General features: G+C 33.3%; 3 protein-coding genes across 10 annotated transcripts in view; 2 read left to right on the forward strand and 1 right to left on the reverse strand.

Moving 5' to 3' along the window:
• Window positions 1-3372: 3372 nt before the first annotated feature.
• LOC105185794 (uncharacterized) lies at window positions 3373-14549 on the reverse strand. The gene is made up of 2 exons (XM_011145559.3): window positions 14287-14549; window positions 3373-3970 (listed from the first exon to the last, which is right to left on the reverse strand). Exons 1-2 carry the CDS (start codon window positions 14414-14416, stop codon window positions 3627-3629), a joined length of 474 nt encoding a protein of 157 aa, XP_011143861.1. The 5' UTR covers window positions 14417-14549; the 3' UTR covers window positions 3373-3626.
• Window positions 14550-23611: 9062 nt separating this feature from the next.
• On the forward strand, window positions 23612-25234 carry LOC105185795 (glycine, alanine and asparagine-rich protein). The gene has a single exon (XM_011145561.3). It carries the CDS (start codon window positions 23649-23651, stop codon window positions 24924-24926), a length of 1278 nt encoding a protein of 425 aa, XP_011143863.1. The 5' UTR covers window positions 23612-23648; the 3' UTR covers window positions 24927-25234.
• A 1611-nt stretch (window positions 25235-26845) lies between these two features.
• Window positions 26846-27565, forward strand: part of unc79 (UNC-79 domain-containing protein) — a 49575-nt gene continuing 48855 nt past the window's right edge. For 7 of the 8 annotated variants that reach the window (XM_019842641.2, XM_025296845.1, XM_025296846.1 and 4 more), the window contains exon 1: window positions 26846-27118. In XM_019842641.2, the coding sequence (XP_019698200.1) occupies window positions 27088-27118 (31 nt within the window). In that variant the 5' untranslated portion in view covers window positions 26846-27087. The remainder of the gene's footprint in view (window positions 27119-27565) is intronic. The other variant, XM_025296844.1, reaches the window with a different exon arrangement.

Below are 27565 nucleotides of genomic sequence, written 5' to 3' on the forward strand. Positions count from 1 at the left end.
TTTTTCGATTTAACGCAGTGTTTCTGAGATATTTCAATGGGTACTTTAAAATGGGACACCCTGTATACAATAATATTGCATATTGGATTCTACGGGAAAAAACAAGTAAATTTTATTTTGTTTAGAAACATTTGTTTGGAAAATGCTTCTATCAAAAGTTATAAGCATTTAAACCTTTAGCGATTTCATTCATGATTGAACTCCATTAACACAAAGTTGCGTTCGCGATAACAACAAAAACAAAAAAGCCCTTAGAGTACATACTTGATGTTAACCAAAAGAAACATAAACACATTTATCGGGAAACGTATCTGTGATCTGTATTTACGTTTCCTGTCAATGGAGTTCAATCATGAAAGAAATCGCTAAAGGTTTAAATATTTATAACTTTTGATAGAAGCATTTTCCAAAGAAATGTTCCAGATAAAATTTGCTTGTTTTTTCCCATAAAATCCAAATATGCAACATTTTATAAGGGGTTCCATTTAAAATTATGAAGTTACTCCTGTCCTCCCTTAAAGGGGAAGCGGGAACGACTTTACGCCTATGTAGTTAGAGAGGCCTCTCGAATACATGAGACTTCGTTATGAACAATTTTTTTATTTGATAAATATTTTTAAAGTTATGGACTTGTAACGCTTTACGTGGGCCACCCTGTATGTAAATACTTGTTACAAATTATTAGGGTACTGACCGAAAATGCCATTTTCCATGCTGTAGACCAGAAAAGTTGTGCGTCACGTGGCAGACAATTCTTTATACATTTAAGTCCACTTACTTTGTTTCTTTGTTTCGTCATGTAACAGTTACAATGCATGATGTATCTAAAGGTAAATACTTAGTGGATTTAAATGTGCAAGAAATTGCTCATCATGTAACATAGGTCTGGGAACTTTTACAGTTTATACCCTAGTAGCACACTTCATTGGCGTTACATTGGTGTTACATTGGCTACGGTGACATAAGTTGGGGTTACATTGACCCAGTGTATCCCAATATACAGCCAATATTGGTTAGATGTTAAATTACAATATATCGCCAATATTGCATAGGATTGTTATACCAATATTGACTTACATTGGGGTTACATTGGCCCAATGTATCCTAATATGCAGCCAGTATTGGTTAGACATTAAATTACAATATATCGCCAATATTGCATAGCATTGTTATACCAATATTGACTTACATTGGGATTACATTGGGCAATATTGGGGGTCCATTTTGTAGCCAATATTGACCCAACGATATGTGCTACTAGGATAGCAAAGAAACGCGATGTTTTTAGATATAGATTCTTAAATAGAAAAAATAATAAATTACAACCTCTATGTATCCTAATAGTTTTTAATGGGTATTTATATATATTCTGTATATTTAAGGATGGATAAACTATAAAATATTGGTTATGTAAACGAGCAAATTTATACCCCAATGGTTCAAAAAGTTATAATAAGATTACGAGAACAATATAAAGAAAATGCATATAACAAGAAATTTTTATCGTATTCATTACGAGCATGAACAGATATGCCAGATGGAAGACTGGTCTCTACGAAAGTCGCGTATATGTGCGCTCTACTTTTGGGTTAGCTTCAGATAGTACAAGAAGACAGATATAGTATATTCTTGTTTACTTTGTTGTCACTGACAAGAAACGAGCAATGCCGCCTTCATTGTCGATTCGGTTAGAACGAGATATAAATATGTTTACCATTTTTCATTATCCGAAATCAAAGAGCGGAGTGCATATGTACGTGATTCCCAGTTATGTATATTTTCTTTTTCACTGTAATTCTTGTATCACTGGGTCCTTCATCTAATATTTCTGAGCAGGAGAGCAAGAAGTAAACTCGCATTTATACAGTGTAGTCCATTAATACTATTTATAGAAATTATTTTTATTATTATAAACAAGAAAAAAGTTAAGGTACTATGGTTCTGAGAGGCAGGTTATATAGTAACAATAATTTTGTTATAGAGGAAGAAAGAGATGACTTTAAGGTCACTTTCATTTTTTTAATAAAATGATTATTTTTTATGCTAAAATTTTATACAATCATGTAAAATCTAAGAGAAATATTAGGGATAAAGGAAGTATTCTACAACTAATATTTCTTGATACATCTAACTTATTAAACTTTAATTTAGCTAATTAGATGAAGCCGTAGCTGATGCATAAATTATTAAATATCATAAACGTTGATCACGAAATTGAATAAGGCAGGTTTTAGGGTATACATATTCTAATATTCTTTTTTATTGTTCTATAAAACTCAAGCATAAAAATAATCATCTCATTAGTCTATCACAGAACTTATATCATCATTAGTTATTTACGAAATGATTCAAATATGTTTCTATTGAAAACTTTATAAGTTACAGAAATAAGGCTCATTTTGAATGTAAATGTTCGAACCATCTCCAAGTTCCAATGTGTCTATTTTTCGGGTTTGCATCTATAAACTGCGTGTATTTTATTTCAATAACTCATACCGGTCATAACGTTGTAAATAACCGTATATTAATTGAATAAATGTAGTCAATCTCATTGTTCGAATTTCGCTCGCGTGTGTATTTGACATCAAGGAACCGATTACATATAGTCACGACTTTTAATATAATTTATATAAAAATGTGTGTTATACAATACGTAGTGGCTGACATTGATCGTTGTAATAAAAGCATATTCGATTTCTGAACGCTGATTCTATAGAGATAAATGCGTATAAGATATTATATAGAGATGTTGAATTTATATACATTATTTTATCGATGCATTTATTGTTATATTCTACATTTTACACTCAAAACAGACTTTATTTGTGTATTTTATTGTAGTACATACAGTCTCATCACAATATTGATGAATAAACATTGTTATATAGAATAATTTATAATCGAATAATTAGTAGTTCCGAGTGAGTAGAATACTAAGCTATTAGTAGATATATTTAATATAATATATCATATGTACCTTCAAATAGAATGTACCAAATTGAATTTATATAATGAAATTTATATAATGAAACACATTTGTTGGATTTCTTTTAATTAAAAAAAGGATTTAACTTAAAAAGAGGATAACCTACAATGAATTATTACTAACTTGTTCATCTCGAACTAGTATTTGCGATGTAAAAGTTTGTTTTGTAAAATGTGCATATTACTGTACTAAAATGTCTTTTTTTAGAAAATCTTTTTATACTTCTTTTTTACCTTGAATAAGATAAAAAGGACATACCATTACCTTGAATAAGGTAGTTTAATATTTTTTTATTTTAATATTCTTTAAAAAATATTATTAGTATAAGTATTTTTTTGTCGTTCAAATTGTTAATACTTTTTATAAACTTTTTAAACTATTTTAAATATTTTTTATTTGTGCTACTATATAGTTATATTTTATATTACGCTAGACATCTGCTACATAGTTCTCAATAAAATATCTCTCATGTAAAAGTTAATTTCAAAAAATTAAATACTCGAATACGCATTTTTTACGGATTTTTGTGATTATTGTTTTTTACATCGCCGTTTTTCTCGCAATTGAAACAAATCCATTATGATTAATCTTATCGTGAATACATCGTAACTTTTCTTCCTGAAGATTTTGCCTTTTAGTTTTAGACTTTCGGTGCTGCAGTAATTTCTGACGCTTTTCCTGCTTCTATCTCGGTTGGCGGTGGTAAAGTCGGAATTTCTGGATATTCTAATTTAGCTCCATCTTCACACTCGAAGATCGGACAACAGTCGGGGAAGCTTGCAGTTTTGTTAGTTTTATCAGATAGTTTGCATTTGGGATTAGCCTTGGGTAGTGGACCGCAGTCTTCTACCAGCTCGAATAAACGACCAGAGTTGTCATCGGCGGGCACACAGGTGGAACGACCACAAAAAGGTGACAGCTCCCACGTCTTCGTTGGCTCAATAGTTGCGCATTTTGTTGATGCAAAGCACATGCCAGGAAAATCTGCAATGTACAAAAATTTAATTAAAGGATATATCTCTGATCTTCAACTTCGATGAGAAATCACCTTCACTTTTATATGAAATAAAAAATGATATTACAACTATCGACAAAGTAAGAGTAAAGATTAACTTAATAAGGTTTAGTGTACATAAAAAGTTTCGCTATTTGTTAGCCTTCTGTCGGCAAATTTTGTATAAAATTGGTATAAATAATAACTGCAAGAAAGCAGTTTCATAAAAATAATTAAAATATTAGGTGAGTACAAAAATTCGTGTCTGATTTTAATAAATGCCATTATTGGTGTTGCCATCTTATTAAAAAAATTTTACATATTATATTAGGTGAGCAAATAAGTTCTGGGCTTTAGATATACAATCGAAACCACAATTTAAATTTTACTTATTCTCTCACCCTTTTACGGTTTTCAAGCGTTGATATTCGGCTTCTTAAAATGCCATGCAGTTTGGTGTTTGATGCACATAATCTCAAAAATCAGTAGTGTTCATGATGGCAATAACAAAAGAGCGATTTTCCATACATTTCACGTTTCATCTGAAGAAAAATGCTACTGAAGCTATTAAAATGATTTGTGGTGCATATGGTGAGAACGTTGTAAGTCATTCTACGTGTAAAAGTGGTATTAAAAATTTCGCCAAGGAGATTTCAGTCTTGAAGATGAACTGCGTGCTGGACGCCCTCAAAAGATTGAAACGGACGAACTGCAAGCATTGCTGGATATAAAGTTTGCGCCAACTAAAAAGGAACTTGCAGAGCAGTTTGACATTACGCGGCAAGAAATTTTCGTATGTTTACATACAACGGGAAAGATTCAGAAGGAAGGCAGATGAATTCCGCATGAACTCTGAAAACAACAAAAATCGACGTGATACCGCACTCACTTTGCTTTCAAAATTACAGAGAAAGGATGTTCTGCACAAAATCACTACAGACGATGAAAAGTGGATTCTTTATGATAACTCCAAGCGCAAAAAACCATGATTTAACCCTAGTCAACCTTCGACGTCGACGCCAAAGCCCAATATCCACGCTAAAAAAGTCTTGCTCTGTATCTGGTGGGATTGGAAAGGAGTGTTGTATTATGAATTGTTACAGCTGGGTGAAACAATCACAATAGATTGTTATCAACAACAATTGACTAATTTGAGTGATACATTGGAGGAAAAGAGAGTATTTACTAGCGAAAGACGTCATAAAGTGATCCTGCTTCATGACAATGCCCGATATATGTTGCGAAAGCGATTCAGGACCATATCTTAGCATTAGGATGGGAATTTCTCCCGAAGGCGGCATATAGCCCAGACATGGCGCCTTCCAATTACCATCTATTCCGCTTGCTGCAGCATCACTCGGCTGATATATATTTCGTGACACTTGCAGAGGTACGAAAATGCATTGATAAGTTTATCACGTCGAAGCCGTGGGCTTCTATCATCAGGAAATTTGCAAGTTGCCCGAAAGATGGCAAAAGATCATCGATGCAAACGGGGAATATTTTGCTGATTATAAATCTTTTTGTTTGTTTTTAAATAAAGATTAAATTTTGCAAAAAAAAGCCCACAACTTTTCTGCCCACTTAATATTTATATAATATTTTATAATTGTTATTTTTTTAAGTATAATATTTTCGAAAAATACATAAAAACATTATTATAAAGTATTCTTGAAAATTTAATCTTTACTTATATAAATATTTTTTTATTTTTTATAACTTTTATATTAATGACATTCAGATGTATGAATTAATTTGATGCCTTTACATGAAATCAATTTTAAGTCTATTTTAAATTTAAATATTTGTTGCCCCGTTTTGGGATTTTAAAATGCCAATCTTAATATTTAAAAGCATTATACAAGATATCCGGTAATTAGCTGCTAAGCCGAAGTGTGAAAGTAGATTGGGTTAAGCTGAAAAGAAAAGTAAAATACAATTTTGCAAGAATTGCAATAATTATCGAGTTATTGATGACAGAAATCTAACGAGTAAGTGCGCGCCGAGATGGATCATTGGAAGAGCGTCATAGTCTCGGGCCATAGTGCAGCCCAGTCGGCCCAGCAACTATTGGTGGCGTACAGCAAGACGTAAGTGCGGTGAAATAAAATACGAATAGCGGCATATTGTAACTTTTCCCTCGCCGCGCACTGGCAATAGTTGCTGGATCGACAGGGCCGTGTTCTTATCGAAATGGCTACAACGTTTCTCTAATCATTTATGTCAGCGCGCTCCCACTCCTCAGATTTCTGTCACTAATAACTCGATAATTATTACAAATCTTGCAAAACGATATGAGATTTTTATATTTGTTTCTTTTTTAACCCGCTTTATGTCTCCATGAGCTCTGCAACATTAGTTATGAGACACCCTGTATATACAGTCACAGATTATTTGTACCAGCCGATTTTTTCATAAACGTGACAGTTTAGAAAAAAAGTTCAGATGAAAGTTGTTTGATTTTGAGGGGAACATAAGACAGCGATAGCATTTTGTTTACAAATGGCACCACTTTCGAGATATTTACTGATCATCAATTTTCTTAAATAGAAACACTTTTTTATTATTTGTACAATTTTTTATTATATTATCCTTTTCTACCAATTAATTTTAATAACTTTTATCTGAAACATTTTTTATTTGCCTAATATTTTTTGAGATATTTAAGAAAAACTTGGTAACTTTTTAATCATTTAGCTCATGATATCTCGCTATTTGTCGGTAGAAAAAGTGGTATTAGATTTTTTTACTTTATTTGACGTCAAGAATATATCGATACAATAGCGCCTTGATTTTTGTTAATTTGATGATATTCAAATTTCCAAAAGTTGATAATTGTAGTTATATAGCAGTTTGTTTTTCTTCTGGTTTAATAAACATTATTTGGACACTTTTTTATTTTCATACTTTTAACGTATCTTAAATACCTTGCAGGTATTAATTTTTAAACTGTTATTATTAAATATTTAAACTATTTGTTTTATTATCATATTTAAACTATTAGTTTTATTGCCATAATACTCATATAAAAATTAAAAACTTTTATGTACTTTAAAATCCACAAGAATAATAGGCGGTAATAAAATAAATTAAAAAGTATTTCTCTTTAATAATGTAATTAAATAATAAATTTTACGGTATATGTATAACCCCCTATTTCGAATTATCAAAACTTTCTGATATTATTACTTTTTAATTTTTGATATCTTAATTTTAATGGGTGTGAATAGAAAGTGAATGGTAGACTATCAAATTGGTTTTCTAACTATACGCCATAAAGTATATACATGCTTCTATGTTACTATATTATTAATTAGATAATTAAAAACTTTATTTATTAATTATTATGCGATATTGTTAAATTTTTCCAAATGTATATAAAAAAATATAAAATCTTCTGGAACCCATATAATGTTTTACTTATCATATATAATCCTTTTACTCTGAATTGATGTAACTTTAACTATGATATGACTATTCTTATAGAAAAGTTTGAATACTTTTTAGTGCATTTTCTTTTATCTTCTAGTAAGAAGCTCCAAATGATATGCAACATACAAATTTCATTTTTTCAATACTGGATTAAATGCGACAGCAAATGTAACGGATGACAGCATTATGGGGTTAAATGTATTATAAACGACAGCCTTAATATCCATTTATAACGACAGAGGCGATGTTGCCATTATCAGTAATGAATGTGCTAGAAATTTCAAGGAGAAACACTTTCACTGTCATACACCGGGTTGGTAGTCCCCGCTTTTACGTAACGCGATGACGAACACTTGGATCGATAAATGCTTGGGCGCGTCGTTACAATGTGCGTTGATGGTTGAATTAACGGCTCAGTTACATCAGCCCTTCGAGGTTGCTTTGATGACTCACGGCATTCACGGAAACATTTAACTTGGGTTACGATTGAGGTAGAGATAACACAGTGATGGTAGAGAAGGTAAAAATAATGACAGAAAAAATATAACAAGAGAAGTTCTAAGGAATTATAATGATAATTACTGGTTCCAATAAAAAATTACGAAATATATATAAAAATGATGAACCAACACAACGTTATGTTTTAAAGACATGAAAGACATTTTAGAATTTCAAAAATGTCATAAAATTTTCAAAATAATGTCTTTCGAGTTTTATGTTTCTAAAGACGTTTCTAAGATACATTTTCTGATTTAACCTTTAATATATCAAGGGTATATTAAAAGTTAAAAGTTAAAGGTTTTCAATCAATGTTATTTACCACAAGCTAGAGACTCTTGCGTTTTTTTTGTAGTTATTCAATTGTTTGATGTTGCAGTTGACTCAAAATGCTTTTCAGATTGTTTACTTACGTGATACTTTATTAACTTGTGTGAACTTTAGTGACTCGAGCATTGTTAATGACAAATTTTGATGTTATAATTACAACAATGTATGAAAAAAATTACCCTCTAGTTATTTTCAGAGAATCTATCTCAGTATATTAAGGGTTAAGAACAATTTGTCAAATGTTTGTTATACAATGTTAGTATGTTCAAACATTTTTTTCTAATAAAATATTGAAGTATATTGTAAACTACTTATTTTTTCATCTTATTCTACGGTTTTTCTATCCAGAATTTTTTTTATGCAGAATATTTTAAGAGATAAATTTATATAAAAAATAAAAGATTTCATTTGAAATAAAAACATAATTGCATTTTCTGGTGCATTGTTGCACCGACAAAAAGATTTACTTCATAAGAAGGTAGTATTCATCAAGGCTATTTAACTTTGCCTTATATTATTTTTTTTCTATCGTTAAAAATATAACCGATATTAACTATTACGGATCTGTGACTCATATACACACTTACGCGTATATGTATGTATGTGTGTAACAGAACATATTATATAATAGTTATATATATTTTTAATAACATATTATTTTTACCCGTTATATTTTTGTTATATAGTTACAATATAATTTTAATAAGAAGTTATAACTATACTACTATAAGTTATAATTACTAACTTATAACTGTAACTATGTATATATGCGCGCATGACATGAAACGTATATGTTATATTACATGTTATATTTCGTTATATTACAGCAATGTAACAGTTATACTATGTGCTTGCTGCGATTATAGACTATAAAATTCAGACGAATTTGATACAAGAAATTAGACAAATTCATAATTAAATGATTTATAGATGAAAATATATTTCTAATTGTAAGAAAAATGAAACAAAATGCAGCAGTAAAAAGCTGTTACTGTCTGTACAGCACAAAAGTTGCAGCAACGTTACTGCAACATTGTTTCAACGTTGCAATAATGTTGCTGCAACTTTTTATGTTGTATGGATATGAATTAATACTATATGTAGGATGTCTAAAATCTTTTGAAAACGAAAAATAGTGAAGATTAATCAGATCAAACTGAGAAGGAAAGTTATGTACTATTTTGTAAAAATCACAATAGTTATTAAGTTATTAATTAAAACATCTAGGCCAATGAACGTACGGGAAGCGATGGGCGAGACTGAACAGAAATATGGGTATATATAGGGTGTCTCATAACTAATGTTGCAGAGTTCGTGGAGACATAGTGCAGGTTAAGCAAACATAAAGGTCTCATACCATTTTGCGAGTTTTGCAATAATTATCGAGTTATTAATGACAGAAATCCGAGGAATAGGAGCGCGCCGACATAGATGATTGGAGAAGTGTTGCAGCCATTTCGACAAGAGTGCGACCCAGTCGATCAAGCAACTTTGCCGGTGCACGGCAAGGGGAAGGACAACGTGTCGCTATTCGTTTTTTATTTCGCCGTACTCCGCCAATAGTTACTAGATCGACTGGGCTGCGCTGTGGCTCAAGAGGCTGCGACGCTTCTCCAATCATCCATTTCGGCGCGCATTCACTCGTCAGATTTCTGTCATTAATAACTCGATAATTATTGCGAATCTCGCAAAACGGTATAGGACTTTTATGTTCGTCTTAATTCGTTCTATGTCTCCACGTGCAACATTAGTTATGAGACACCCCGTATATAGAGTGTTTCAGAACAATGGTACTAGAATTCGTAGAACGGACAACACAAACATAGAATTCCCATACTGTTTTGCGATATTTACAATAATTATCGAATTATTAATTACAGAAATCTAACTAATGAACGCACGCTGAGATGGATGATTGAAAAAACGTTGCAGGCATTCGAGTTACAAGCGGCCCAGTTGATTTAGAAACTGTTGGCGGGGCACGGCGATAATGCTCTATTTTTTGTTAATTTATCGATCTTTCGAAATTTCAATACCATCAAATTAACAAAAGTAAGTTAAATATTGAAAAAGTTACCAAGTTATCATTAAACATCTCAAAAAATATTAGGCAAATAAAAAAATGTTTCAGAGAGAAGTTGTTCAAATTAATTGGTGGAAAAAAAACGGTGTAATAAAAAATTGGAGTTTCCATTTAAGATTTTTATGTCGATCTTGATAACGTTTCTCAAGGTCATTCCAAGGTCAAACAATTATCAATATCTGATAGCTTTTTTTAAGCTCTACAACTTTTGTTTCAAATAATGTTTTAAACTACCATTATTTTTTGAAATAATTAGCTGTTCCGGAACTTTTGGAAGACCTTGTATAAAGGATCGTATATTAATCACATGATACATTTTTCGGGGTTTTTTATCTCCCATCTCTCTGCGTGATTTTAAGTGATATCACAGCTAACCCCTCCCTTCTATCACGTGATTTATTAATATCATCTTATTAATAAGAAATTCACGTATATAAATATATATTTATTTTATATATTATATAATTTTGAGTAAATTTGACATTAATCAACTGTATTGTATATACAGTCGTTGATAAAATTAAGTGGACATATCATAAATATATACGAAAGGTTAATTTAATTTAACTAATGATGTCAAAAAATCAAACCTTTGTTGCTTATTTAAATTAACGAAGTATAATTTGACAAAATATAAAGAAAAACCAATTCTAACAAATAATATATTATAATTTTTATTGATTAATGATAATAACATAAAACTGCACATAGTCAAAATTAAGTGGACACTATACAAAGTAAGTATTAATACTTTGTATTGTAGCCTTTTGCTTTCATTATTGCTTGTAAATGTCGTAGCATACTTTCAACAAGTTTTTTCAGATAATGTTTATCAATTCTTTGAAATTTTAGTTGCAATTCATTTAAAAACTCTTCTTTATTATTGCGTTTTTCTAATGGAAACTCTACATCCAATAAATTTTCGATTGGGTTAAAGTCCGGACTTTGTGGAGGCCATTCAAGAACTTCTATTTTACAATTCTGGAAAAATTGTTTTGTTTTCTTTACTGTGTGCTTCGGATCATTGTCTTGCTGAAGCATCCATTCCTTATCGAGGTCCATTTTTTAGAATTGATTCTTCTAAGTTTTCATTTAAAATGTCAATATGTTTATCAGCATTCATGATTCCATCTATAGCTACTAAATTTCCAATCCCATATCACGAAAAACAAGCCCATATCATTATTGAATCTACTCCATACTTGATTGTTGGTGCAACATATTGCATCTTTAGAGCTTCATTCGATTTTCTCCACATATGTGCTTTCTTTTTTTATTCCATAATTCAAAGTTACTTTCATCGCTCCATATTATTCGTTTCCCAAATGATAATGGCATATTTTTTTGCAAAAGCTAAATGTTTCTTTTTATGCACTTTATTAATGTATAGTTTACGTCTACTTACACAACTCTTTAAACTCACCTCTTTTAAACTTTGTCTCACAGTTCTTGAAGATATGTTTAATTGTACTTGTTCAACAATGTAATATATTATAATATTTTTAATTATAATATTTAAATGTTAATGAAAGATCTAAATATTTGCTATTGTTTATTTTAAACTATATTTTTCATAAAAAAGTTATCAAGGTTAATTATATCTTTTCGAAAAATAAAAATTTTATGAAATAATAAAGATTATAAAAGTCTATAAACTATTTTACAATTACAATACAGATATAAACGGGTATTTCTAACTATTTCATAAATGACATAGTTAGATATGTCATCAAGATTTCAACACAATTGCTCAACAAGCGAGAGACCGTATCATAAGAAAGTTACATACCTTTCAGGGACTAGTTGAATATAACAGAAATCATCCCGCTTACCGATCATGTACAGTCTTTCAAATTCATAAAGATTTTAATGCAGTAGTTTTTAACTAATATTCTGCGAACATTTTTTTCAGTAAAGCCAAATTTCTTTTTATCGACTATTAAAAATTATACAATGCATATTTGTAAATAGTACACATATTAATAAATCGTATCTGCTGATTTATATGATGAACACAAAATTTTATACCGCTGCTAGTTATTTCTTATACATTTTTTTATTATAAGTATTTAAAATTATGATATATATATCTCGAAGCATATATAATTTGAAACTAAAATTATTTCTTGTATATGTGTACGTGTGTGCATGTGCGTGTGCGCGCATGTGTGTGTGTATGTGTGAGATATAAATATTATACATAATACAAATTATATGTTATATATTATATAAAATTAATATTCTATGTTTATTATATCTTTAAAGTATTGTATATTTTTTATAACGCATATATGCACATATGAAATATAAAATTATGATGTATAAAATATCACATACACACACACACACACACACACACATAATATAGCAGACAATATAGATATATTATACACATTTATATATACGTATAATTTTATTTTGTGCTGTATTAAAATTGTGTGGAATATAATTCTTAATTTTTTCCCAAAAAATACGAACAGGAGCGTTAGTAGTCTAAACATTGTATTTATTTTCTGCAATTTAATTGCAAATCACTAATAAATAACGCTATTAGTAAGTGATATTATAATAAGTATAAAAAGTAATTTTTGATGTTATCATTTCAATTTCTCTATCACAAATTAATATTGCGCAATTTATTGAATAATAAATAATAAATGATTGACGATTATTCAAATAATAAGATTAAAATACTACAAAGTAAAAGTATACTTTTACGAAGAAATATTTCAAAGCATACTTTCACTAGACAGGCTATGGAACTCTTGCAGCTATTAAAGTACATTCATCGTATAATCGAAATTTCTCCAACACACATACACATTTTATCATATGTTTAATTTTATTTTATTTAGTAATATTAGTATTGCACAAAATTATTATAATACGTAATTAGAAAAAAGGACATTTATAATCTTTGTATTTTAATTTGTGTACGCTATATTTCCTTTAAGTAGTCAAAAAACTAATTTCCTATGTAAACGATAAAACTAAAATTTATATATATATATATATATATGTATTATAAGGATGTAAAGTTTTTCCATATTATTATTTTCTATTTTTTCGTAATATTTTAATTCTTTTTGAGTATATCAGTATAAAAAAACCTTTTTATATTTTATAATTTAATATGTTAATATTTTGCAGTTTCATAAATTTAAAAATATAAATATTATATACTTTCAGCAAAACCAACGAAATTTCTGACTCTTTTATAAAAGATTGCCAATTTACTGATAGTTAAATATTTTATAATTTTATGGAAAATTTTACGAAATAATTAAAAGACTTAAAAATCAGAGGAATACTTAGAGAAATTATTGTTTTCTAAATCATTTTGTGTATCAATATATGTATGCGATTTCACGTAAAAATATTTAAAAACAAAGGTAAACAAATATAAATATTGAATTTATAAAATTAGTTTTATAGATCAGAATACTTTCTTCTTAGTTTCTAAAAGAGTTCAAATTACGATTATATGATATAAGAAACCATATTATAGTGCACATATTTTATAGTTAATTAATAAAATATTTATGAATTCAATAATATAGAAAATTAAACAAATTCTAATATGTTCTAGAGTTCTTGTATCTATAAATTAGTTACAAAACTAAAAATTATATTACTAAGAAATTTCTTATCTCTGTATATATAATTCTTGTATTCGTTAAAAATGCATAAATTAAAAATGATGGAAAATTCTTTAATTAGGCATTGTAGTTTTTAACTTACAAAAGATACATAGTATTCATATAATAAATTCATATAATAAATTATAAATGAGCGAATATAAGTTTTAAGAAATTAAAAAGAAATTGCCATTCGTTATGATACATATATGTAGATGAATAACGAATGAGAATTGACGAAAAATTGATGTATCATAATGTTATTTATTAAATTTAGAAGCAATTTTGATTAGAAAACGCCAAGCAAAATTAAATACATGCTCACCACGAAGTACATCGGCTGGTATCAGCCTCCGAAAGGTTTTGGGTCGCTCTTCCTCCTTCTTACTTTCATCAGCGATGGCTATGAAAACAATCGTGGTGAACAATAAAACGAACTTGACAGCGTGCTCCATAATTATGAGTCGATAGAAACAGATTCACTAAGGTCGTTTGCGTTTGCGAGAAAATGAAGAAAAAAATAAGGAGCAGAAGAATGGAGCTTCTTTTATCGATTCAGACTGGTTGAGCTCGATTTCTGTAGCGGCATTTTATAGCCGGACTTCGGGCGGAGTCCCTGTTTATCCCCTCCAAGCCAACATGGTCTCTCACCTCTTGAACCAGTCACCAAAGGAAGAATCGTCCGCGATCGGAGTTCGAGTAGTACCTGAGATATTCGATGTGTAAAACACGTGCGTTCTGTATCCATATGGTGGATAAGTAGGGATGCATCCTACAAATACGCATGAAATTGGTTGACCTGCATTCGTGCCACGGTCGCGCCGTACCAATCTCACGGTGAAACTTATCTGACATAAGCAAGCAAAAATCCTATCTACTACCTTATTTAACTTTATTCCATTTAATTTTACTGTTCTATTCGAAACAATTTAGTCCATATATGTCTTAAAAATGATTGACAACGAAATTATATGACAACGCTGCAATGTCAAAAATATCCTGATTATATGTTTTAACTTCTATTGTTAGGTTTATTATAATTTTCAATAATACATATATGTCTATATACAATGCTTATAAATAAAAACTCATAGTTATTAAGGCGAAAAAGAGTAGATTGAAAATTTCGAAAAGATTGATTCCATTTTTTATATTTTCTTAAAGTATGGAGTAAAATGTATTTGTAAAGTTAAATGCAAATTTGATGGAAAAAGTGAAGTTACGAATTATAAATATAGCGAGATTTTTTTTGCTGTAATACGGTTATAAAATGCAAATATACTTAATGCTGATACTTGTATTAAAATAGCAGTTTCCTTTATTCCATCTATAAATGTAGAAAATAATAACAATGATGATGATAATAATAATAATAATAACAACAACGATAATAATAATAAAAATAATAATATATATTCACCCGTAAAAAAAACGGGCTACTAAATTTTAGCACAGTTTTCTGCATATCTTTCAACAGCTTTCAACAGATAACTCAGCTAAAAATTATCGTATTGATATTAAACAAGGCTCAAATTAAACCTTGGACATTTCTTGTTAACAACCGAAAACCTAAAAGTGAATTATAACAAATGTTTTACAAAACGGCGGATGTTAAAGATAGATTTCGATTAATAGGAAAAAAATTTGTTTTTTAACTGTTGTACTGCTCAAAGGAATCGGTTCTCTGGTACAAAAATATATAAGATTCAAAGCTCATTTATTTCATAACAAATCCATATTTTAATCATTTTCCTACGACCTTTTTTGATAAAGTTATGCTGTTTTGAAGAAAGTGTTATAAAGCCGGACGTGAATCCTATCGAGCATTTATGGGCAGCATACTGAAACGAAGAAGAAGAAAACATAATATTCAAATGTTAGCAACACTTCACAATGCTTTGTAAAAATGAAACAATGTAAAACGAGAAGAAATTAGAAATTTGATTTACAATATGCCTCAACGAACAGAAGAATTGTTAAATACGAGAGGAGGCAATGCACAATTAAAGTTAAACACACACACACACACATATACACACACACAAAGGTACACGCACACGCACACACGTACGCATACATACACACACTCGCACCCACATACATGATCAGATTCTTGCTACTTCCACGCCGTTGATCTTGGTAACGTTAAAAGCAAGACACACACATGCATGCATATGTACATGCATGCACTCACACGAGATTTAAATTCGATCATCTATCACCACGTTAATTTGACCTTAAAAAAGATAAAAAAAAGCGCCAAGGTACGCGCGTGTCTGTGTCTGTGCAAAAAACTTGTAAAAACACTTTTGTATTTGTACAAAAATCTATTGTAAAAAAGAACGTATTAATAATTATTATAAAAAAATATCTTTTGTAAAAAAACTTTGTACAAAATCTGTTGTAGAAAAAAGTGAGGCAATTTCACCGACAGAATATTAACATTTTCGCTTAATTTTTCCTGCTCTATCCTCTGCTGCGTTAGTTTTCTACCGCTTTCTTCTACTGATTCAGACTGACGTACCAGCACCGACACGTACCGACACGCACCGTCAAAATGTTGTTTGCGAGAATGTCGGTCGGTGCTGGTACATCCCGTTGACGGAACGTGCAGATCGGTGTTGGTGTGAATAGTTTCATTAAAACGCGTCTTTTAAAGTTTCGTCGTATCGGTGCCGGTACGTATCATTGCCGGTATATGACGGTCCGTGTCGCATAATGTGAATCGACTTTTATGTGTCGCCATCTCTCGGCGCGAGCGTTGCGTATCGTGGCATACGTATCATGTGTCGTATCCATAGATATAGGAATATAGGAACAGAGCATAAGCTCGTAAGACAGGCGAGGGGAGTTGTGCTGAAATGCGGGGGGCGACTGTGCCTAAGTTTCATTGGCTACAATAGTGCGCATGTTCAGAACGTGTGATGCAACGACTTGGCTATCACTGGCAAATAGTAAATGTAACAAAATGATAAGAACTATTTATACTGACAATATTTTGCAGAGGTTATGCATGTGTCTTTTTTTTCATAATTTCACTCACACACAACTTCATATACATCTATGTATGTATCAAATACTTACACACGACACAACTATCAATTAGATTTAGGCACAGTTTACCTCGTCGCACCGTCCCGCAATGGTTACCCCCCGCAACTCTATGCTCTGTCCCTATATTCCTATGTCTATGGTCGTATCGCGCTGGGCTGCAAGAGCTATTAGACGTATATCGCGCTATCTCTCGGTGTTAGACGCAAAAGGACATTCTAGAAATGAGCCGACGACGTTTCTGAATGATAAAAATTAGCTATTTCTGATTTTGCGCTAAGATATATTCGACCACAAGGCACGCAGAGCAAAAGTAATAACAATTTTGTTATATAATTGGACCCTCAGGAATCGAGAGACCATTTAGAACTTGATTGAATCAGCCGTTATAGCAAAACGAGAAATTTAGCCTCTGATCAACTAGAGAGGTCGCGTAATAATACGCGGCCGGTCACGCCATGCTTCGCTTTGCGCGCTCACTTGCCGCGAGACGCTACCGCGTCTATTGATTTTATCTTCAAACGTTACGTTATAATCATATTCTACTAAATTAAACCACTTTATTTGCTATTACGACCGTATTAATTTTTTTTTGCTCGTATTGATTCTGATTGTATTAATTTTCCTTATCACATTAGCCAACGATATCGCCGTCAACTATTGTATTTCGTTGTGCAATCATATATGTTTCCCTAGGGCAGAAACAAGTGCATGCATCTGTTACGTCCTAGAAGAGGAGCGCAACTTTCCGTTCGCGAGTAAGGCGAACCTCGTTCGTAACCGCGTGCCAGTGAACGGGTCAGGGACCCGACGGGTCCCTTTACTCGGGCATTGACGTACGACGAGCGGTCCGTTTTTCGGTCAGGGACGCGAATCCCTTTACCGGGGATAGGACCATGAGTTGACTGTTAGAAGGGTGGGTGTGATTTTGAAATCAATTGGAAAAAAAGAATGAAATATAAACAGATTTATTAAAATGAGTAAGATAACAAAATGATATATGGCGCGGCTTAAAATATAACCATAAAATGGTATTACGGCGCGGTTTATGACAATTTAATTGAATAATGGTGTGTGTATATGTGTGTGTGTGTGGGATAGAAGAAGAAGGAATGGAAAGAGAAAGAATAGGAATAAGAAGTTAATCAGGTGAAGGGGAACGGGAGTGGTATGGCGAATTTAAAGAAGTGGATAGTTCGGAAAAAGAGACAGGAGAATAAGATATTGGAGGGGTGGAAGGAGCGGATGCACGTAGGGGAAAAGAGGTAGGAGTATCAGGGGATAAATATTGAGAAAATAAGAAAGAAGGTAGGATTGTCGGGTCTGGATGGAAATCTATGTCTAATCCGATGCTAATTACGTTTCTGATATACTGCAATTGTTGGTCAAAATTATATGGGTCTGTTATTTCATCAAAGAGGTGGAGGACCCGATGGATACTAGCGAATGATAGTAATGGCCCACTAAAACCGTAGTTCCACAAGGGTGGAATTAGTAAGAATGGAGGTAAGGAAAGTAGAATAGTAAATAAAACTACTTACTGCTGATTCACGCAAGGAAAGGGGTGGTTGAAATTATCTACGTGGGGTCCCAATTTCGGGTTGTCCACTCCCAGCTGGCAGCTGCTTCTCTCTTTTCTTTTTTGGAAGGTTGGCGAGACCCCACTAAGGATAGTATTCGTGCACTTGCCACACTTGAGTCTCTGAATTGAGTCTAGACCTGATTCCGAATCTGACTATGACTTTTTTTGTTTTCGTTTGTTCTTCTGTCTTTCTGAATAGTGTCGCGGAGGTGGATTACCGCGGTTTTTATATCAATGATCGGAGACAGAAACTATCAGGATGGGTAGAGAGATGGCCTTTGAGGAAGGGGTGAATTGGTCTTAGTGGGAAAAAGTCTCAGCCATTAGAAATTAAGGATGAAGTTAAAAGACATCATGGGAGAAGATGGTTAGTTTTTGGAGATATGAATATGGAAGGGCTAAAGGGTGGAGCGTGGGTGTCTCATAGTTTTAGGTGGATATAATATGATTGGCTGAATGGATTAGGCGCGACAAGCGTGGAGGTGGTGGATTCTTGAGATAGAGAAATGTATACAAGTGGCCGGCTGGAAAGAATCAAAATGCCGTAAATCAAGGGTTGAGATAAGAGTTTATAACCAACGGTGAAATAGGCTTTGTTGGTTGACTGATAGGGCACATATGGTTTTGGATTGGGAAGATGTAAGTTTCAAGTTTTAGAGCAGGAATGCTCTGAGTTGCTTTGTTTCACTGAAGGTTTGTTAGCGCGGAGTTCCAAATTTTTATAGCTAGGACGACGGACACACTTGACGAACACTACCCAGATATAAACTTTAAACGAAGACGTAGATTTTTACAACAGGGCACTGTTTCCTGTTATGGAATTTTCCCGAATCGCCTTTCATTTGGCGCGACGGCTGTTCGCCAGATGGGTCTGTTCCCTAATTTATATGTATATATGTATATATTCCTATTATAGTTATATTAGGAGAATATAAATCCGCGAGAGGAAAGAATTTTTGCTAATTAAATCTACAGGACGTAACACATCAATAAGCTCATTGCATCAACAGCTCAACGTCAGTACCTGCGTATGACGATGAATTGTGCCACCCTTGCTTACCTCCTATACCCGATTCGTAATAAGCAAATTATTTATCTTTATAATTCAAAAATTGAGCTTCGGATAACATTTTGCAAGAAAAAAAATTGTCTTAGAACTCGTTCAAGAACATGTCATTTTAGGATAGGAAGTTTTTTTGGATCATCATGTATAACGATAGAACTATTCAATAATATTAATTTATTGTTATTGACTAACCAATAAATAACAGGTTGCTAACAAAGTCATGTCGTTTCTCACGGATGATTTTATTTGTCATTAAACGCAATTAACTTCACTCCAAATCTTTTAATCTTGTATCATTTTGACAGCTGACATTTCAAATTTTCTTAAAAAAAAAGTGCGTCATTCTGTAAAGAATTATTTGTTTAGCATTGAGTTAAAAATGAAAAATCAAAACGAACATTTCTGCGAGAAATGGTTGGTTTCATACTGGAGAAACACTGCTAAACTAGTATAATAAGTTAGAATGAGACAAATATATTTTTCTTACTAGTGCAGCTAAATAGAACAGACCATATTTTACTTTTTTATTTCCAAAAAAGAAAGAACGCTGTGCAAGCTCGTTAAAAGTTATGTGCTGTATATGGTAAATCTTTAACAGAACGCCAGCGTTGGTTTGCCCTTTTTCGTTCAGAGGATCTTTCTGTAAAAGATGCACTACGGTCAGGCTGGCCAATTGAGGTCAACAACGACAAAATGAAAGCATTGCTTGAATCCAACCGCTATTATATGACACAAGAAATGGCTGAGAAGCTAAACGTATCACGTATGAGCATTTAAAACATCTTGGATATGTCAATAAACTCGATATCTGAGTTCCACACGAATTCAAATAAATTCATTTCATCAAACGCTATAAACTAATATCAGCGATTCTCTCTTGCAACGTGACCAAAACGATTCGTTTCTGAAACGAATATTAACTGGCGATGAAAAATGGATTGTTTACGACAATTTGGAACGAAAAAGATCGTAGAGCAAACGTGATAAGTCGTCATAAAGCACTTCTAAAGCAGACATTCACCAAAGAAAGATTTTGCTACTTGTTTGATGGGATTATAATGGTATTATGTTTTTTGAACTGCTTAAACGATTTATGCGAAATTATATTGTCATTAATTGGAAAATTAAATGAAACGAACAAGCAGAATAAGTGCTTAGAACTGGTGAATTGTAATGGTGTTGTCTTTCACCATGACAATGCTAGACCACATACATCGTTGATCACCCGCCAGAAATTGTTGCAGCTTGGGTGGGGTGTTACCACATCCATCATATTCACTTGACTTTGCATCATCAGATTACCATTTATTTCGTTCCTATCAAAATTCCATGAAGGGAAAAGAATTCGATTTTGATGAGGCTTTCTAACGGTACAGTTAGTTTTCTGCCGATAAGAACAAGAAGTTCTATGAAGTTGGAATCATGAAGCTACTAAACAGATGGCAAAAGATCATTGAATTAAACGGACAATATATTACAGAATAAAATTTTTGTTTAGTATGAAAAAATCGCTTTTCATTTACATAGAAAGACGACATGATTTTCTTGCCAGCTTTTCCGTAATAATATCAAGAGATACGGTAGTGCCTCGCGCCAAGTGAACGCGCGAACGAGGCGGCGAGACCGAACCGTGTATTATTACGCGAAACCTCTAGTTGATCATAGGATATATTTTCGTACCGCTATAACGGCTGAACCGATTAGGTTCTGCATAAGCTCAATCGATTCCGCAGAGTCTAATTATATAAAAAAAACTATCTTCATTTTTGTTGTACATGTTCTGTGAGCTTAGAAATTTATTCTCAAAATACGAAATCGTAAAATTTACGACTCGTTCAACAAATGTCCGATTGACTTTATTTCTACTAGAGAGCGTCACGAAGTCACGCGGCTACAAAATAGCCAGTTAAAAGTACATCATATAAATACATATTCATAGACCATTTAATTAATTAATTAACAATGCACGAATCACGTCGCATATTTTAAAACTCCAAACTGTTCTAGTGGTCGTGTACACTGAGTTGCAACGAATCGTTCCTTGAGAGGGGAAATGGAATACTCACACTCTGGTATATGGTCTGTTCTATTTAGCTGCACTAGTAAGAAAAATATATTTGTCTCATTCTAACTTATTATACTAGTTTAGCAGTGTTTCTCCAGTATGAAACCAACCATTTCTCGCGGAACGATTCGTTGCAACTCAGGATATGTATGTGTGTGTTATCAAGAGACGCGGCAACGTCTCGCGCCAAGTGAACGTGCGAAGCAAGGCTTGGCGTGAGAACAGCCGCGTATTACTTACACCGACCAACTAGTTCAGCGCAGACAAGATCTCTTGTTTGGCTATAACGTCTGAACAGATGAAGTTCTGGATAGGCTCAATCGATTCCTTAGAATTGATTTATTTAACTAAACTATCTTTATTTTCGTCCTTTATGCTGAGTGAGAGGAGATATTTTAGTTGAAAGTCCGAAATCGCCAAGTTTCTATCTCAAGATTTTCGTTGCACAAATATCCAACTGAACTATTGTCCGTTAGATGGAGCTATGAATAGATGGACAGATACCTTGAGCAATAATGTGTAACGCTGCTGGTACGTTCGTAAATGTGATGTTTTTTTCGTGTTCGTTCGTAGAGATGGCCTTCGACCTTTAAGGCCGGTGTTTCTTACTCATCGGGTAACTTACTAACAGTTAAATCAAAGCTCGGCAAAGTTTACAACTTTCGGCCGATTTTCGGAAGCTATGCCTTCTATCTCCCCTTACCGCGCAGCGGATCCAGCAACTGACAGTCGCGGCTCGCTCAGGACTGTTGAGATTATAAGATGCATCTATGTGATGCCTACTAAAGGCACCGTTTTTGCATCGTATCGTGACTGGCAATGAAAAGTGAATACACTACGATAACCCGAAGCGTAAAAAATCGTGGGGCACGCACGCACGCACGCACGCACGCACGCACGCACGCACGCACGCACGCACGCACGCACGCACGCACGCACGCACGCACGCACGCACGCACGCACGCACGCACGCACGCACGCGCACACACACAAATGCACATACACACACAGAAAAAAGTGTAAATCCGACCATGCAACCGTCACACCTTGTAATATTAATGCCGGCGGTACTGTAACTTTCAAGTTTCTTAACTCGAAAAGTACTTCATAAAAATATATTTTATAATAGTGTTTTAAAAAGCTTTCGAGGTAAGCTACATGAATATGCAATGAGAATTAGGAAGCCCCATTGAAAAAATTGAAGATGACCGCCGCATGACCTTGAATACGCTATTCAAGGTCATCCTGATATTGTCATCTGATACGTCATTTAAAACACTACAACTTTTGTATAAAACATTTTTTCAAAAATTCTCTATTTTTTAAATACTTCACCGGTCCGGGACTTTTTGCTCACCTTATATATTAGTATATTCAGCTAGAGAAAGAAATAAAATAATTTGAAAATATTCTTTAATTGTAAAAAAATCAACTTCTAATGAACTATACGTAATGCAAATCATATCAAAATTCTTTAATTTCTAAGAAAAATGTATTATGCAATTTTCAATTATTTTATTTCTTTAAACTATACTGAAAAAGTTGATTCTATCCATAATATAATCAATTTCAGTAATAGTGTTTTTAATCCTACTTAGCAATGTTTGAATAGTGAAATTATGAATGTAATATGAAATAATACAAAAAGTGGTTTTGCAAAAGTGTGTTGCGCAAGTTGCACACACGTTATCAATTCGAAAACACATAAATTGAAGAAAAATATAAGCGCAATTATATAAACAGGAATAATAGAAACAAAGACATCGAAGTTGATGATGGTGTTAGAGAACTTGTGATAATATTTAAAGGAGTGTGCGAGTTCTTCCAAACGCGCAACAGACTGTTTTTACAAATGTTCCACTAAGGTATAAAACTGATGGATTGTCGATCAACTGACATCAATCTTGCGAAGTAGCTACCAAGATGAAGATTGCAGCTATATTTGCGACGTCCCTTCTCGTTTGGGGTTTCGTCAGCGCCGGTGAGGTCGAATCGGAAGCGAATGCGGCGGCATCAGCGCAAACATCCGCGGGTGCATCCACGATTGGTCACGGCAAATTAACGACTCAAGCATCCTCTCATGCATCCTCCAGTGCGTCAGCAATCAGCAAAGGAGGATGGGGCTACCATTACCATCAAGGAAATACTAAGAGCAAAATGGTAAATGGTGCTGGAATTGCAATCGAAGGAGCAATAATTGGTACTGGAATTGGCAATACTGCGTCCGCTTCCGCGGAAGCACTTTCAAGAGGACTTGGCATTGGACAAGCAGCAGCTGAAGCGCAAGCTGCAGCAGCTGGTCAGGCAGCGATCGCCTCTCAATCATGCAAATTAGCTAGCAAAAGTACTGCTAAAGCAATTGCCTATGTTGAGGCAGCGGTTAAAGCTCAGATTGACGTGGCCAACAAAGCATTTGAAGCCGTGGAGAAGTCGGCTATAGCTGCTAAGGCTGCAAAGATAACCGAGGAAGATGTCGCTAATGTGAGAGCAGCAACCGGTAGACTGGAATTAGCCTCAAGAGCTGCTTCCGCTGCCGAAAGACGTGCTAGCGAGGAATCGGAAGCGGCTAATGAACGTACACAAGCTGCGGCAGCCGCTGCCGCTGAAGCTGAAGCCAAAGCAAATGCCGCTAAGGTAGCAGCTGTTGCTGCTTCGCGCATTGCCGACGCAGCAGTTGCTATCGACAGCGAAGCTGTTATGTCGGTACGCAAGGCCAAGGAGACCCGCGTCAATGCAAGGGCCGCTGGTGCACGGGCCATAAACGCACAAGTTATTGCCTCTGCTGAATCCGAAGCCAGTTCTGATCTTGAGAATCGTGCAGGTGTGGCGCGTGCAAGTGCTTCTGGAGCCGCCGAAACCAAAGCTATAGCTACCGGTGCTGGAGCTACTGCTGAAATTGCAGCTTACAGCGGGGCTAACAAGGGTGAACTTATCGACGCTGGTCCTCTACCGAAGATCATCAGCGTCATTGCAGACTTAACTAAGGATGAGGTTGAGGCCATCAAGATCAAACATGGCCGAGATCATGGAATTCATAAGGAAATAATTTATAATGAAAATATTGTGGAATCAGCAGCGTCCAGCAGCGCTAGTGCTAACGCTGGTAGCATCGGCGGTGGCAAACTGGGGGGAAGAGGAATTGCCGTAGCTAGTGCTTCAGCTAGCGCGGAGGCGGACAGTAATGCGATAAAGAAATGGTGAACAACATGGCGACGCATGCGAATCTTGAATCCTACATTTCGCATGTGCACGAATCTTTTAAGCAACGGATAATAGTAAACTAGCAAAACACAATTATATATGCATAATTAAAACAAATGATAAAAAAGAGCATTTATGTCAAACAAAATTGTAAGAGTGAGATTAAATTGTAGCAGCTATACCTACATTCAATCTTTTATTGACAACCTTATCTCATTTATTTTTTTAATTTCGAAACTATAGCTTATAGAATACATAATTTGCGATCTTGGTACACACACACACACACACACACACACACACACACACACACACACACACACACACACACACACACACACACACACACACACACACACACACACACACACACACACACACACACACACACACACACACACACACACACACACACACACACGCACGCACGCACACGCACGCACACACACACACGCACACACACACACACACACACACACGCACACACACACGCGCGCGTGCACGCATATATTCCTGAGAATATATAAGAGAATATATATCAAAGAAATTGCTACATATTTTCATTTTCAAATCGCAAAAAACTAAACCTAAATCTGATTTTAAAATTAATTAACTCTCAAATGTTCATCACTCTATTATGTTGCACACGTGCTTGAATGTATGTATATTTCTCACAACATAATAAAAAAACTTTCAATAATTCGATTGGTTTACACATATTTTGTAATAAGGAATTCGATCAATTCTATTGCCTTCTCTTTTCTAGTAGATTAATGAATAAAAATAAAAAATATAGAAGATGTCTGTTATATAATTTTTAATATTTTAAGTCTCTTATGTCTAATACCATCAACAAAAGAATACTGGTAGTTTATTTTTGATGGATATTGTTTTGATGAATATGATTTGTATATATATGTATATATATACAGTGATCTGATTGACTGAGGCCATCCAAGTTTATTAGTTTAATTGCAGTTGTAGTCTTGTAACCTACTCATAAGGATGAAATTCAATTTAATAGCTGGATTTAATAGCTGAATGTACATTGGATGATAAATGTACCTAAAATTGAGTTTGCAATCAGAAATATGAACTCAATAAGTATAATAATAAATGTTATATTATATATCTTTCTCTCTCACTTCTGGTTTTACCCCATGCGACGCGAGCCAATCAGCAATTGTTCACCCATTGGCCGATCTTTGTTTAAGGATCTCTAATCAAAGAGGGAGGCATACCACAGCGCCGGAAACGAGAAAGAAGAGTCATAAAATAAATCGCGAAGTAGAGCGCTGGGAATGGTGCAATTTACAAAAATAGCAAACATCTCTACCTTTAAATAAGATGGCGAATTGATTGAATAAATTCACTTTTGTTCTAACAATCTACAAAGTTGCGGTACACGATACAAATGTAGCACAATACAACATAATTAATAAAAATATAGAATTCGAGAAGTGCGAAGCAAACTTTACACAGATAGGCAAGGGTCTATTCACAACCATTTAATGCATTTCGGGGAAGACAACGAGATAGTCTCTAAAACGAGTGTCAATCGGGACATAAAATGTAAATGTACAGAGATTAAGAGTTTTGTTTAATTAACAACATTATTTTACGTTCTTCCGTGTTCGCTTGCCGTGTTCTTTACTTCCTCTATAAGAACATAATAACATAAAGACATAATAACATAAAGAAAGCATAAATCTGTAAAACAGAAAAGAAAATGAGCGATCCCAGCACCTTCTCCCTCTCTCCTTTTTCCTCCTCTTTTTGTTTTACATGTTTTAAATTTTATAAATGTAATGTTCTCTGAAATTATCTTATGGATACATATATAGCGACGATTGAGAAAGATGCCAACGCGCAGTACCGCACGAGCTTCCCAAACGGATCAATAAGAAAATGCGCGCACATCCATTCGCCCAGTCGCCCTCACAGCTCAGGAAGCTTCTGTCGCGAGTCTGCATGTATCCACCTGTGTGTATTATCGCAACGATTTGCTATAGAAATTGACAAATTTTTCTATATATACACATATATTTATATTATATATAGTTCTACACATTATGATATAAAATTCCGTTATTAAAATCCAAATTTTGTCATCGTGAGTTAAAGCAGTGCATATTTGTGTATATAGTGCATTGGTTGGTTGATGTACACAATGGGGACCAGATTCGCAGCATGTAATTACTAATTATTTACGTACTATTCTTAACTATATAATTAAATAATATTATATATAATTAAATCTATCCATCATACTTGCTATATGTTTACATTTACCACATACATTTACACTCTTTTATTTATTGCACTCACTAAAACATCAAGAGATTTGGTTCAACAACTAGAATAATATATAAATGTTGAATTTTATCAAATATATAGAGAATTTTTTTATTTGACTTAATAATAAAGTATACCAAGAAAATTATATCTTTCTTGATGTGATTATTGCATTTTTATACGTATATTTTACATATAACTGTTTATCATAATTTAACTTAAAATTTTTTATTTTTCAACACAGTTAATGGCCTTATAAGTGAGAATATATAGATCTAAAATTCTTGCACAATATGTTGAAATAAAAAGTAAAATGTACAAACATATATAAATAGACATATCCA

Source organism: Harpegnathos saltator, unplaced genomic scaffold (assembly GCF_003227715.2).
Source record: "Harpegnathos saltator strain DR-91 unplaced genomic scaffold, Hsal_v8.6 scaffold160, whole genome shotgun sequence".
In the NCBI taxonomy this organism is placed as follows: domain Eukaryota; kingdom Metazoa; phylum Arthropoda; class Insecta; order Hymenoptera; family Formicidae; genus Harpegnathos; species Harpegnathos saltator.